Consider the following 15,268-nt stretch of genomic DNA (forward strand, 5'->3'; position numbering starts at 1 on the left):
CTGCTGCATGGTCTGGGATCCTTACCAGATAGGATTAACGGAGTATATAGAGAAAGTTCAAAGAAGAGCAGCACATTTTGTACTTAGTGAAATGGAAGTGAGCGTCACTGACGCGATACAGGATTTGGGGAGGATGTCATTTAAAGAAAAGCATTTTTTGTTGTGGCGGAATCTTCTCACAAAATTTCAGTTGCCAACTTTCTCCTCTGAATGCAAAAATAACAAGTAACATCTGTGTTTTTAATCTGTGTGTACATACTCTCAGAAAATGTGTTCAGTCTCTCCTGGATAAAAGGTGCCAAATGAAAGTGGTGCAAAATTTGCATCACTCGTTAGCTGCTCTTGTACAGTTTCAGCTGTGGAATGATTTCATGCTGCAGAGTAGCATACATTCATCCAGGAGAAATGTCTGTTAGGGATGAGTTTTAAGAGTAATTGCGCTATAGCAGTAAGCATAACTTTTACAATGTAGAGACCTATCCAGTGGCCACAACTAATTTCCTTGATCCACATTTGTCCTCTCTGAGCTGTGGCTTACTCTCTGATCTCATCAGGAAATTAACTCCTAATCTACCTTGTTGACTTTGGCTATGTGGTTCATTTGATCTGTTTGAGGGGTTATACTGCTAATAATTTTTTTGAACAAGTGAGTGCCAAAGGGAGAGAAGTAATATTTTTCCCTTCCTCCTTTTGTTTTTTCATAAATAAACATACTAGATCTCTTTCCTGAGCTTCTGCCCAATGATTTATTGATAGTGAGTTTAATTTGTCTTGTATTTTTCCCTTTGTTATAACTCCAACTCCTTAAATGTATTTCACATTCATTTCAGATGTCTTGTTTCTTGTGAGGTTTTCCTGGGATGACTGATCAATGGTATGCTTCTGGCTGCAAAATATTTAGATGACACTCTGCCATCTTCTTCAGATGCTGTCAGTTTTGCCGACTGGTTGGAATCCAGGCAGCAAGTACATATAACAGGAAAACTTACAGCCTCGGAAGAAAATAGCTGTGGCAGTCGTTGAAATATTATGCGTAAAATGGAAACAGTAACTCAGCAGAACACCCAAAAGCCCGCCATTAATCCTTTTCTTAATTTTGTATAAACTTTAGCTGTTGTGTTATTGCAGTGAGGTGTGCTACTTGTGCTTGAAGTCCCAGTACTGCCATTTTAATTGATTACGTAGGTTGGATGAAAAATAAGGTTAATACAGTGGAAACATGATGTATGTCAAATGGTATGCACACTCTACAGCCAACAGCAGAAGGTCTGTTGAAGTAGTGCAGTGAACGGTGACGGCTGTGTTTAAGTCAGTTGCAGTGCCTACTGTCTGGAAATGTAGGAGGCCAATTCAAGCTCCCTATTAGTATGTCACTGCTGCTTACTAATACTGTTTCTTGTGACATTACCTTCATCCTGCAATGAGAAGAAAAGTGATGGCACCTGGAACTGATTGATGGCACCTGGAACTGCATCCCATCATCCTTGATGTCAATGCATGGTGCCACACAGCGAACACTGTGCAGGAGCTCCTGTGTATATAGGTGTGGGAAATACTTGAATATCCCATGCATTCGTCCGATATGAGACAGTGTGATTACGACTCACACGCCAGAATGAAGGAACGTCTTCCTGGCATGCACTACAATGCAACAGAAGACATCACGTTGCCATAGGGCAGTCCTTAAGAGAGGTCAACAGAGATAGGCGCGCTAACAGTGTGTGACACCTTCCGTCTATGTGGGGGAAGGTGATAGAGACGCGGGGCTGCTTTATTGAGGGCGTTTAATATGGTGAACATCTGGTATGATTTATAACAGTGTTGCCACTACTTTCTATCCAACCCATGTATTTGTGACTTCACTACAACTCTACACATGAATGTTGGCATCGTTAATCTAACAAAAGCGGACATTTTCTTCATTCATTTTGTAAATAACCTGCTGTAAATAACCTGTTGTTCTCTCCAATTACCTTTGTATGAATGGGTTGTTACATTTCCATAAATAAGAAAAGAGAAGGCACAGTCTGATCGTGTATCTCTGTTCCACTAAATTCAAATACTATTTGTGAATGACTCTTCCTGTCTCAACCTTAGCTATAATTTGAATAATTCATTGTTATATCACTCAATTTTGTCAACAGGTAAATAAAAACCGGTGCAGTGTTGGGCAAGCACAACATCCTAGTAACAGGCGTGGTAGTAAAATGTATCAAAGGAAAACACAAGTGCCTGTTGCTCTTGGATCTATTAGAAGTGCTCAGATTTCTGGTAAGAAAGAATGAATGTTCCTTGGTATTGCTGAAGTTTTTTCATCTCTTCTCTCTGTGTCAAGTGCCTCTCTCTCTCTCTCTCTCTCTCTCTCTCTCTCTCTCTCTCTCTCTCTCTCTCTCAGTTGGTAATAGTTTTTTGGTTAAGTTATGACGGGGCATTTTAAGTGAAATTACATGTGGGTTTCCTTAGGTTAAAGATATTCTGTATGCCAGATGAGTACTAAAATGTTTTCTGCAGCTCTTTGAGAGGGATGCATGTGCCGTGATGTGAATTCCCCCCCCCCCCCCCCCTCTATATACAAAGGTTGCTCTGAGGAGAGTGGAGTGAGAGAGCACAATTTTTTATACGCTGATTGAAGGTATTTAATGATAATTGAAAATAACAATCCAGTGTTACCATGATAGCAAGAATGTGTGCAGAAATAAATTTTAAAAAATGTGAACGTATTTATGTCATATTAGGAGTTCTCAGAAACTTTACATGGTATCTCTTGCAAAATGTTTTAACGCTGTTTAGGGTAGTAGCTCCATTCAACCCTTTATAAACTGGCTTCCTGTGAAAAGCAATCCTTGCCTGTTTTAGCATTGTTTGTTCATGAAACATCATTTGCCAGTGTTTTTGTGCCCTTGCTTTAAATTAGTGATGGTTGCAATGGACAAGCATCACTCATTACTCATTTTCTCTCAAAACACTAAAAAATAATGCTGTAAAAGAAGACAATGTTGAGTGATAAGCTGTAGGTAATACTGTTTGCAATATTTGGCACATGTACACTTTATCTTAAAACTTCAGACCTGTGGAGCAAGAGAGAAAAATGTGGGTAAATACTCTGGAGAAATGAGCATTTTAAGCAAGAAGATTGTGTATTTCCTAATCAGAGAATAAAAATGTACACTAGTAATACTTAACTGCTGTGACCTTCACTGTAAGATCCCAGAATTACAGGCTGAAACCAGAAATGTAGCAGGAAAATATTTTTGAATGGCATGCGCATAGGAAATAAGAGGTTAGGTGCCAGTAACAATGGCGTATTTATCGTTCTAAAAACCACAATCTTAAGTCAGGAAATAAATAGTGATTTAGAATGTGAGATATTCCGTATAAAGTTAGACATTAAAGATGGACAAATGCTACTGATCAATTCGTTCTACTAACCATCTTCATCAAGCATTGAAGGCATCAGACACATCGCAGAAAGCTTAGCGTGTTCTTGTAAACTGTGTGCACTACAGTTGTAAATGGAGGCTGCAATTTGCAGCAGCAGAGTGAAAGGTGCACATTTTCATTATTAATGTTAGGGGTGAAAATTCACATTGAGTGTCTAAATGACATAGTTGCTATGGTAAGAACTTGAACATCCTGACAAGAGGCACACACAGTGAATTTAGTACAACTTTATGATCATATCACTAACTATATCAGACTGCAGTCATCGAGGGGATTCTTAAGAAAGGTATGAAATATTTCTGCTTAACAAGAGTGATAAGAACCTGAGTTCTAGTTATCCAGGCAGCTAGTACTCTCATGGGAAGGGGTATAAACATATAGAATCAACAATATAAACTAAATTATTGCAGGTCATGTGTTAGATAATTATATATCGAGAAAGGTAGTCATGGATAGAAAGGGTCCACCCTCAGCCAGTACAGTAACAAACTTGGTAAGCTAATATGAAATCAGAAATACGATAAATGCAGATTCAAACAAAACTGTGTACTACAGAGAAACAAAAGCTGAATGAAGTGAGAATGAGTAAGAACAGCTGTGCAGGGAGTGTTTTAGTAAATTCTTTACCTGCCAAATTTTCAGGAAAAGATATAAAAATTCAGAAATGTTTTGTCCTATGTAGTCAGTCAGGAAATTAAAATCTTTTCTTCGTGTTGCTTGTTCATCACACTAGCATGAAGGTGGAATATAATGAAATGCGACCAAATAAACTATATACTGTCCTCTGAATTTACATCTCCTAAACAATAGTGACCACAGTTCTTCTTATTGAGTGTCACACAGGTACCAAAATGACAGACTTACAGATTACAAATTCAAAAAGCAAGTTCCTTGGTACAGGAAAAGTAAGGACATGATGGAATATCCATTAGAATCATATTGATAATGCAAAATATTCAACTACTGCTCTAGCAACCATTTATTGCATTTATTATAGATCTTCAGAGCATTAGTGTGACCAATAATAACAGAAAAAAAACATAAGTTTATCTATTTTAGGGAGTGTTGACTTTCGGTGACAAGGATCAACTTAATGTAGAATTATGGATGTTGTCTGCTTGAATATTATTACATTTTGAAGACCAAACTACTACTCCGCTGTAGCAATGTGATTCTATATATGCGGATTTCGTGAAATTCGGCTCCAAAAGGCCGTAGTTAATGAAGTCCAGGTTGATTGTAGTTTTTGTGTAAAGGAAACTGCAGTGCTTCGTAGTAAATAAACTGATATAAAATCCCAGAACAGCATGTGACTGAACTGAAGTTGTGTTATCAAAGGGAATTCAGTACATTGTTCTCATTGAGGCATCTTGTGATTAAAGTATCATCAGACATTGCTCAGGAAAGTGCAAAAAGTCCATTGCAGTTCATAAAATATGTAAATGACCATTACATAACCCGTACTTCTTTGCAGAGCAAGGCTGAGACACTAGAAAATTGTAAATTGCAGGAAGACCTTTAAATTGCATCACCTATTGTCAACTGTCAGCTGACCACTGCAAGGTACCCAAATGCTATTACAATTAGATAAATACTTGATGACAATCTGAGAAAGAACAAAACCTCAAGGATTGCATCTGGTGGAGGGCTTTTAAATGGAGTGACCACATAAAGTATGCAGTGTATAGGTGCTAGACTGCAATTTGTTTGGAGAGAAAGTAATTTATCCATGATCGAAGTAAGATGATATGGTTACATGTTGGTCTTAAAAGTATTGTCTGTCAGTTTGCAAGCTCTACCAAGCTGGACTAATTGAAGACAGGTAGCATTTAATTAACAACTTCGTTTTATGTTTTATTTATGGCCTTCATTGGACCTCTCTGGCCAACTTTATGCAAAGAAATTTTTCAGTTTCCTGTCAACCCAGTACTTTTTCATTTTCTCAGATCTCATCCTTTCTTCATTAGAAATTACCCTTCCTATTGTCTGTTTCCTGATTTTGTCAGTTTTGTTTCGTAGGTCTTCCAATGTAATCTGTAGCTCATCCATATCTTCCTTTATTTCTGTAATCCACTTAATGTTGCACTTATTATTCCACAATTTTTCCATTATTCTCCTGATGATCCTGTTCTCTGGTCTTCTGATTAGATGCCCGAAAAATGAAATGAGTTTCTTCCTGATTGTACGCATTACCAGTTCTATTTCCTTGTAGACTGTGTCATTTGCAGCTACTCTTCAGTGTCCATCTTTCTGGTACGATTTGTTGATGCACATTCTGATGATTCTTCTCTCTATTTTGAGTATTTTGTCTATTTGTGCAGTTTTAGTTGTTTTGAAGATGGTTTCACTTGCTCATGTTATTTCTGGTTGAGTGACTGTTTTGTAGTGTTTTAATTTTGTTTCTATTGACAGGCTCTTTTTTGTAGGTGTTCTTGGTGATATATTGTGCTCTAGTCAATTTGTCTTTACTGTTATGCCATGTTGGCTTTCCATCGAGGTTATATGTTATGATTTCTCCCAGATATTTAAATTTATCTACAATTTTCATTTCTTGTTTCCTATGGCAATTTTGTTTATGAATGGTGGGTCAGTTAACATGTTGACTGTTTTTTCAAAGGATATTCCAAGGCCAGATTTCTGTGCTATTTCCTGTAATGAGATAACTTGGTGTTTGGTTTCCTGAATACTGTTGAACAAGAGAGCAAGGTCATCAGCAAATCCTAGACAATTTAAACTTATGTTGTCTTTGTGTCTTCCAATTTGGATGTTCTTTGGGTTAATCTTGTACCATTCGCTCATTATGTATTCTAAAGCACAGTTGAACAGCAGGGGTGCAAAGCAATCTTCTTGTCTTGAACCTGTTTTTATGATGAATTGTTCAGAGAGTTCCCCCCATAACTTGACTTTTGGTACTGTGTTGGTTAAGGTGAGTTCTATCAATTTGATTAATTTTGTATGGAGTCCAAAATTTGTTAAGATTTTTAACATTCAAGGTCTATGGGTACAGTCATATGCTTTTTTAAAGTCCACAAAGGTTATTACAAGAGGTTTATTTCGTTTCTTGTAACGTGGCTAATTTTAAAGTGATGATCTGTTCTGCACAGCTTCTCCAAGGTCTGAAGCCTCCTTGCTATTCACCTAATTCTTCCTCGAGTTGCTCTTTGATCCTCTTGTATAGGATTCTGGAGAAAATTTTGTGTGTGCAGTCTAAGAGAGAGATACCTCTGCCCTGATCTGGGTTGCTTTTATCTCCTTTTTTGTGGAGAGGGTGGGTAATGTCTGTGGCCCAATGTTCGGGAAACTTTTCTGTTATCCAGATTTTTGTTAGGGCTATGTCTAAGGATGTTTAAACTATATCACTGGCATGTTTCCACATTTCTGAAAACACTTGGTCTTCTCCACATGCCTTATAATTTTTCATCTCTCTGAGGAGTATCATTTCCACCTCCTGGGTTGTTGGAGGATTTATGAGATCAGTTGGAGTCTTGATGGGTGTGTCTGTATTAATTGCTAAAAGTTCCTGGGGTTCTTCACAATTCAAAAGTTTACTATATGCTTTTGCCATTATTTCGGCATTTTCCGTGTCATTATGTGCCATTTTTCCATCTTCCCTTTTCAGCATTAACACGGGAGGGGCAAATTTTTGTATTTGTCTTCCAAACATTTTGTAAAAGTCTCTGGAAGTGGTTTTATGGTAATTTTCTTCTATTGAGTCGATTAGATCTTTCTGTGATTGTCTCTTGGTTTGCCTGATAATTTGTGTGAACTTTTTCCTGATATTTTTGAGGTTGGCTGCATTTTCTTCTATTTTGTGAGTTTGAAATTTTAACCATGCATTGATGTCTTTCTTCACGAATTTCGTCACATTCTGAGTTCCACCAGACATGTCTTTTACGTGTGTTCAATGTGGCTAAATTTTCTGTTTGTTGCCTGAGAATTTGAACCAGTTCTTCTAAATTGTCAGTTTTATATTTTCTGTGTGACCTCTCTATATTTATCGTTTCTAATTAACTGGTGGGGATCGAAGTTCTTTGTTCGTTCATTGCATTTTGGTTTCTTTTTTAGTGATGTGAACTTAATTTTGATTTTGACAATGTAATGATCTGAATCTGTATCTACCCCTCTTAAATATTTCAACATTGTAGATTTCTCTGTGGAAGAATAAGTCCATAAATACATGATACAGCTGCCATTCCCCTTTTTTCCAATCGAGATGTTTCCAAGTTTTAAGTTTGTTTGGCCGACTTTTGAAGGATGTGGACTTTGAGATCAGTTTGTTTTCCTACAGAGATCAACAAGTCTTTGGCCAATCTTATTTGCTTTTTATGTGGAGCCTATTTCCCAGTGATATCCCGGTATTACTTTTCTCTTCAGAGTTGGGCATTGAAGTCCCCTAACAGGATCTTAACATTGTTAATATTTACTTGGTTTATTCTTTGGTCAAGGAGATCCCAAAACTTTTCCACTTCTTTCCTAGTCTTTGTTAGAAAATTATTTTCATTAGTAGGGGCATGGGGCATTAATGATGGTATAAATTCTGTTGGATGCTTTTAAACCCAAAATTGAAGTTCTACGGGAGATTGCTTGAAAATCGATAATTGAATCTATTATTTTATGTTTATATAACTACCAGCTATTTTTTCCTGCCTGAAAACTTTCAGTGCTGAAGTATGCCCAAAGAAAAGTTAAACACTCCAGTGTTGCTCAGTGTAATATTATTAACTTAAATACATGTATCACCGCTTAAAGTTACTTGGAATGGTCATATGAAGTTCAAGAAAGGAATAAAGGAAAGAGATTAGAAAACTATAAATGAAACTAAAAAAGCGACAAATCAACAAGGAAACACATCCATAGCAATACACAGGCATCATCAACCAATTAAACTGAGAATAATTTTAATAGAATGTTAATCAGATGCTCACTTTATAAGAATAATAATAGTAATAATTTTTAAAAATTAGGTATGTTGTTCCTGCATAAAGTGGATTTGTCTTTGAAGATTTTATTGGACATATCACCTCAAAATTTAGATTAGGTGAAATCCAGATTTATTTAGTATTGTAAAATGTGCTTCTCCAATTTGCCTGGTGGGGGGAATGTGAACTTTCACTTTAATCAACATGGAATATACATCTATCTGTCTCCACCTTCCACCCACTCCAGTGTCATCACACGACTGTATCTTAAGGTAGTGGAATGTAAACTTAAGACATTGCTTTCATGATTATTATACTCTGTGTTTAGATTTCTTTTATTTTGTTATTTTAATGTATTAAACTATCCTTAAGAAAATGTGCTTTGGTATTAAGTGAAAAGATCTTTGTTCTTGCATATCACCGTAGCAAGCAGTGCCAAGAAAGGAGACACTAAACTACCAGTAACCAGATTTCAAAATCAAACCAGTTCAGCCACAGCTCTGCCATCCAGGCAGCCGAAGAGTAATGGAAAGGTATGTGATACTATAATTTCACTCAGCTGCCAGTTCACTGTTTCAGCATTTATTATGTCAACAATTTCATGTTTTTCAGGTTACGGGGCACCTTCCTCGCCTTGCAAACTTGGAAAACTCTGTTAATCTCCTTGTAAGTATATTTAACAGTTATCTGAATTTAAATGCCATCTTGCTTCTGTTTAAAATACAATCATTTTAGCTTTTATCCCCAAACTACTTGTACCACAAATGTTGTTACAGAACATGCCAGGTTAAACATTCCATTTAGAAGTGTAAATATAGAAATGACTGGTTTCAGTATAAAATTCAACCATACTGCCTCATCAGGAAGGCTATACAGGGCGAGTCAAAAGTCCTTGGAAACCTTCATAAGTTGGAAGATTAAAAGGAAAATTGAAATGTTATGATGGGAACACAGGTTTGACGTGGGGCCGCAACTTTTGTAGTGAATGTCATTCATGTCCGCCATCTTGAAATCCTTCATTTTGGATTACAATTATTATTTGTTTTTTAAATGGGAAGGGGGGAGGGGTGTATGACACATCAAATAACACTCGTTTGAGCTCTGGAATTTAGTGGTGTAATTTTTTTTATCTTGTACAGTTTAGGTGTTATTAATGTTCAAAGTTGGGAAATTGCCTTCATACCGACTGCTACAACACACGTTCTACGTTTTGTCCATCCCGTGCAATGCACAACTGTAGTCACCACAAACACTCTGATTGCACACGGAGGAGAGTGTCTCCTGCAATTTGGTCACGGGCGTGTTGTACGCCTTCCTCCATTTGCCTCAAATCACGGATGCTCTCAGTATACTTTATCTGCTTAAGATGTCCCCATATATAAAATTCAAGGGGCGTTAAGTCAGGGGATCTGGGCGGCCACTCCACGGCGACCAATCCACTTCCCTGGCAGTTGTTCCTCCAACCATTCATGGACACCAATGCCATAGTGTGAAGGGGCTCCATCGAGTTGAAAATAAGATGGGAAAATTCCGTCGGCGTTCAGTGTGGAAGGGAACACGAGTTCCTGCAGCAGCAGCATCAGATTCTGTGTTGCAGTTAAGGTGTTGTAAATGAAAAATGGCCCAATGATGTGGGTGTCCCATATGCCACACCACACCATCACCTTCACTGGGCTATGTTCTCGAATTGGGGCAACCCAGTGGATTTACGTCACTCCAGTATCGCCAATTATGTCGATTAACCTCCCCGTTCAAAGTGAAATACGCCTCGTCGCTGAACAGTATGCCCTTGGCAAACGAAGGGTCCAATTCGTGTTGTTCAGTAGCCCATAGGCAGAACTCCAACTCAAGGTCATCCTCATTAAGTCGATGTTGCATCTGCAGCTTGTAAGGATGCCACTTATTGGTGTACAATATCCGGACAACGGAGGTTTGGCGTATTCCACATGCTAGGGCCACACGACGGGTACTTTGTTTAGGACTTTCCACAAACGACGCAAAAACCACAGTTGCAGTTTCCTCATTGGTGGTAGTCCTTGGTTGCCTACTACATGCCCTATTGTGAACAGAGCCCGTCTCACGGAATTTGGTGATCACGTGAGCCACCGTTATGTGCGATACTGGTTCTCTGTCTGGGTGTCGTCTGTTGTAGTCAGCCGCTATTGTTCGGTAGCTGCGTTCCCCTGATATAAGAATGATTTCGATCTTCTGTTCACGTGTCAGACCCATTTTAGATCACCTGGAACAGAGAGAGACTTGAGTCGGTATCAAGGTAATTTTGAACATTAATAACTTCTAAACTCTACAAGATAGACAAAAACAAATTACACCAATCAATTCCAGAGCTCAAGCGAGTGTTATTTGATGTGTCATACATCCCCCTCCCCATTTAAAAAAAAGGACTTGAATCCAAAATGGCGGATTTCAAGATGGCGGCCATGAATGACATTCACTACAAAAGTTGCGGCCCCACGTCAAACCTGTGTTCCCATCATAACATTTCAATTTTTCCTTTAATCTTCCAACTTATGAAGGTGTCCAAGGACTTTTGACTCGCCCCAGTGTAATGTGTGTTTTTAGTCGTTTGCTGTAGGTTCCAAATACATAATTAATTTTACATCTTTTTGATCTGTCATTCAGAATAATTATCCAGTCACATCTGCTTTATGCTCAACATCCTAGACAATAGTATTTTCAAACAGGTAATTGGTAACCTTGTGAAATAGTATTAAAGAATGGTGTGCATTCACACACACACACACACACACACACACACACACACACACACACACTCTACATGAAATACAGCGCAGTGCGAATGACAGGATGGGCTAATCATATGCAGTATACTATTGACCACATATCAGAAATAATGATACCATAAGGTCTTACGTATCATACAGTATGTGAAACTTAACCAGAAAAGATACAACACTTCCTCAAAAATTGCAAGATGGAAAATATAGTTTCTGTGGAACCAGTTTGATCATAGTGGCTCCAATAACAGTGACTCCTGCATATTATTTGATTATGCACCAAGGTGACAAAAGTATGGGATACCTACGAACATTGTGCTGGACCTCCTTTTGCACAGCATAATGCAACAACTCAATGTGGCATGGACTCAACAAGTTGCTGGTTGTCCCCTGCAGAAATACTGAACCAAGATGTGTCTATAGCCGTCCATAAATGCTAAGGTGCTGCTGGTGCAGGATGTTGTGCACGAACTAACCTCTCAAGTATGTCTCATAAATACTCAGTGGTATTCATATTGGGCGATCTGGCTGGCCAAATCATTTGCTCGTATTGTCCAGAATGTTCTTCAAGCGAGTCACAGACAGTTTCGGCCTGGTGACGTGTTTGGGAGCACAAAGCCCACAAATGGCCGCAAATGGTCTCAAAGTGGCCGAACTTGAACATTTCCAATCAATGGTCAATTCAGTTGGACCAAACATAGCCCACACCGTTATGAAACCACCATCAGCTTGCTCAGTGCCTTCTTGATAACTAGGATCCATGGCTTCATGGGGTGTGTGCCACACTCAAACCCTACCGTTGGCTCCTACAAACTGAAATTGGGACTCATCTGACCAGGCCACATTTATCCAGTCATCTGGAGTCCAACCGATGGTCACGAGCCCATGAGAGGCGCTGCAGGCGATGTCATGCTGTTAGCAAAGCACTCACATCAGTTGTCTGGTGCCATTGCTCATTACTGCCAAATTTCGCTGCACTGTCCTAACCGATACGTTGGTGGTACATCCCACATTGATTTCTGTGGTGATTTCACACAGGGTTGCTTGTCCATTAGCATTGACAATTCTGCGTAAACATTGCTGCTCTCGGTTGTCACGTGAAGGACATCGGTCACTGCATTGTCCGTGGTGAGAGGTAATGCCTGAAATTTGGTATTCTCGGCACACTCTTGACATTATGGATCTTGAAATATTGAATTCCCTAACGATTTCCAAAATGTAATGTCCCACACATCTATCTCCAATTACCATTCTGTGTTCATATCTGTTAATTCACATTGTGCAGCCATAATAATGTTTGAAACCTCTCCATATGGATCACATGACAGTTCTGCCAATGCACTGCCTTTATATACCTTGTGTACACAGTATTGCTGCCATCGGTATATGTGCATTTTGCTGTGTCATTACTTTTGTCACCTCAGTGAAAGTAAATTTTGCATCATGTGTCACTGCCATGTAACATAACTCAATAAAACTTGGACCATACACACAAATAACTGCTACAGCATAGTACAAAAGGTAACTGAAATAAAGATGCAATGCAATTAATAGAAATGACACTTTCAGTAAGAGACAATTATTATACTGATGTCTATATCTACATCATTAACCTGCAAACCACCGTGAGGTGCATGACAGAGAGTATGTTCTCCCATTGTACCAGTTATAAGGGTTTCTTCCTGTTCCATTCATGTGTGGAGCACAAGAAGAATGATTGTTTGAATGCCTCTGTGCTTGCAGTAATTATTCTAATCTTATTTTCACAATCTCTCTGTGAGCCCTATGTGAGCTTTAGCTTGTTCTTCAAACTTAGTTAATAGACTTTCTCAGGATAGTTTGTCTATCTTCAAGAGTCTTCCTGTTCAGTTCCTTCAGTATCTCTGTGATACTCTCCCAGGGATTAAACAATCCTGTGGCCATTTGTGCTGCCCTTGTCTGTATACGTTCAATACCCCCAGTTAGTCCTATCTGGTATAGGTCCTACACACTTGAGCACTATTCTGTAGCCGGTTGCACGAGTGATTTGTAAGTGATCTCCTTTATAGACTGATTGCGCTCCCCAGTATTCTACCAATAAACTAAAGTCTACCACCTGCTTTACCCACGACAACCTATGTGATCATTCCATTCCATTTCATATTCCTATAAAATGTTACACCCAGGTATTTGTATGAGTTGGCCAATTCCAACAGTGGCTCATTGGTATTATAGTCACAGGATACTACTTTTTTTTTCGTTTTGTGAAGTGCAAAATTTTGTATTTCTTAACATTTAGAGCAAGTTGCCAATCTCAGCACCACATTGAAATCTTACCAAGATGTGACTGAATATTTATGTAGCTTGTTTCAGATAGTACTTCATTATAGATATGCAAAAAGCCTGATTTTACTGTTAATATTGTCTGCAAGCTCATTAATATACATCATTAGCAGCAAGGGTCCCAGTACACTTCCCTGGGGCACACCCAAAGGTACCTCTACATCTGATGATGACACTCTGTCTCTCCATCCAGGATAACATGCTATGTCCTCACTCAAGTCACAAATTTCACTTGATACCCCATATGTTCACACTTTTGAAAATAAGCATAGGTGTGGTACTGAGTCACACGCATTTCAGAAATCAAGAAGTATTGCCTCTACCTAGCTGCTTTCATCCAAAGCTTTCAGTATGTCCTGCGAGAAAAGTGATTTGGATTTCACATGACTGGTGTTTCTGAAATCCGTGCTGGTGGCCATTGAGGAGGTCATTCTGTTCAAGCTACCTCATTTTATTTAAACTCATAATATGTTCTAAGATTCTGCAGCAAATCGAGTCAAGGATACTGGACGGTAGTTTTGTGGATCACTTCTGCTACCATTCTTATAGACGGGTGTGACCTGTGCCTTTTTCCAAGAAGGGGGCACAGTTTTTTGTTCGAGGTATCTATGACAGATTATAGTTAGAAGAGGAGCTTACTCGGCCGCTGATTCGCATAGAACCTGACAGGGATTCAATCAGGACCTGGAGCTTTGTTCAATTTTAACTATTTTAGCTGTTTCTCAACACCACTGAGACTAATACTTATTTCATCCATCTTTTCAGTGGTACGACCATTAAATTGGGGCAATTCTCCTGGGTTTTCCACTGCAAAGGAACATTTGAAAATGGAATTAAGCATTTCAGCTTTTGCTTTGCTATCCTCTGTTTCAGTTCCTGTCTCATTCATTAGGGCTGGACAATAACTTGGGTGCCACTAACAGCCATCACATAATGACTAGAATGTCTTTGAATTTTGTAAAATGTTATTTGACAATATTATGCTATGGTAGTCATTGAAGGCATCATGCATTGCTCCTTGACAGCCAAACGCCTTTCATTCAGCATCTCTCTATCTATAGGTCTAAACTTTGTTTTATACCTGTTATGCAGTAATCTCTGTTTGGTTTAAAAGTTTTTTTACAGTGACTGTATCATGGAGATTCCTTCCCAATATGAACTGTTGTACTGGCACGTGTCTATTCAGTGCAGTGTCACTGCAATTCACCCAGGAATGGTCCCTTGGACATCATAAAACCCGAGATGTGGTTCTTAATAGGGTGTGTGTTCATTATGGACAGCAGTGCATGCTCTGCAGCATGCTTCCAAGTTGGCCACTAGTTCAGTAAGGAGTTTTTATTTGTAGGGTGTTCCATTTGTCCACCAGCACAGCTGACAAGTACTGGATGGTCATTGGTGCATGTGGACATACTTCAGTATGTCTCCTGACTGCACCCCACACTTCACAGGTACTCAGTGATATTTTAGTTGGGGAAGAGGGTGCAGGCTAATCCATTTGCTGAACACCTTCTCATTGAAAGATCTCTGCTTCACCTGCACTGTTCAATGCAGTCACACATTTTCATGCCTAAAATTTGTAAGTCGGGGCCAAATGCACCCCCTGGAAAGATACAAATGTGAAAGTAGTACAGAGTGAGTGCACATGTTCAAAGATTTGGAGATCGGTATTTTGCAACATTATGCCTCCCCAAAGTGTAACACCTGGACCACCAAAATGATTGTGTTTGGCTGTGCTGGATGCATCCTCATATGGAGAGAGACGTTTTATGGTGTGGGGGGACCATAATGTTGCATGAGAGATTTACTTACCTCCAAACTTTTGGACACAGT

The 15,268-nt window shown here is 38.9% G+C and overlaps 1 protein-coding gene across 3 annotated transcripts in view; it reads left to right on the forward strand.

Annotated features, from left to right (window-relative positions):
- The window catches only part of LOC126249507 (uncharacterized), a 155,632-nt gene that overhangs the window by 116,392 nt on the left and 23,972 nt on the right, over positions 1–15,268 (forward strand). For all 3 annotated transcript variants that reach the window (XM_049951170.1, XM_049951162.1, XM_049951178.1), the window contains exons 6-8: positions 2,145–2,271; positions 8,787–8,893; positions 8,973–9,026. In XM_049951170.1, the coding sequence (XP_049807127.1) occupies positions 2,145–2,271; positions 8,787–8,893; positions 8,973–9,026 (288 nt within the window). The remainder of the gene's footprint in view (positions 1–2,144; positions 2,272–8,786; positions 8,894–8,972; positions 9,027–15,268) is intronic.

This window comes from Schistocerca nitens, chromosome 1 (assembly GCF_023898315.1).
Source record: "Schistocerca nitens isolate TAMUIC-IGC-003100 chromosome 1, iqSchNite1.1, whole genome shotgun sequence".
Lineage (NCBI taxonomy): Eukaryota > Metazoa > Arthropoda > Insecta > Orthoptera > Acrididae > Schistocerca > Schistocerca nitens.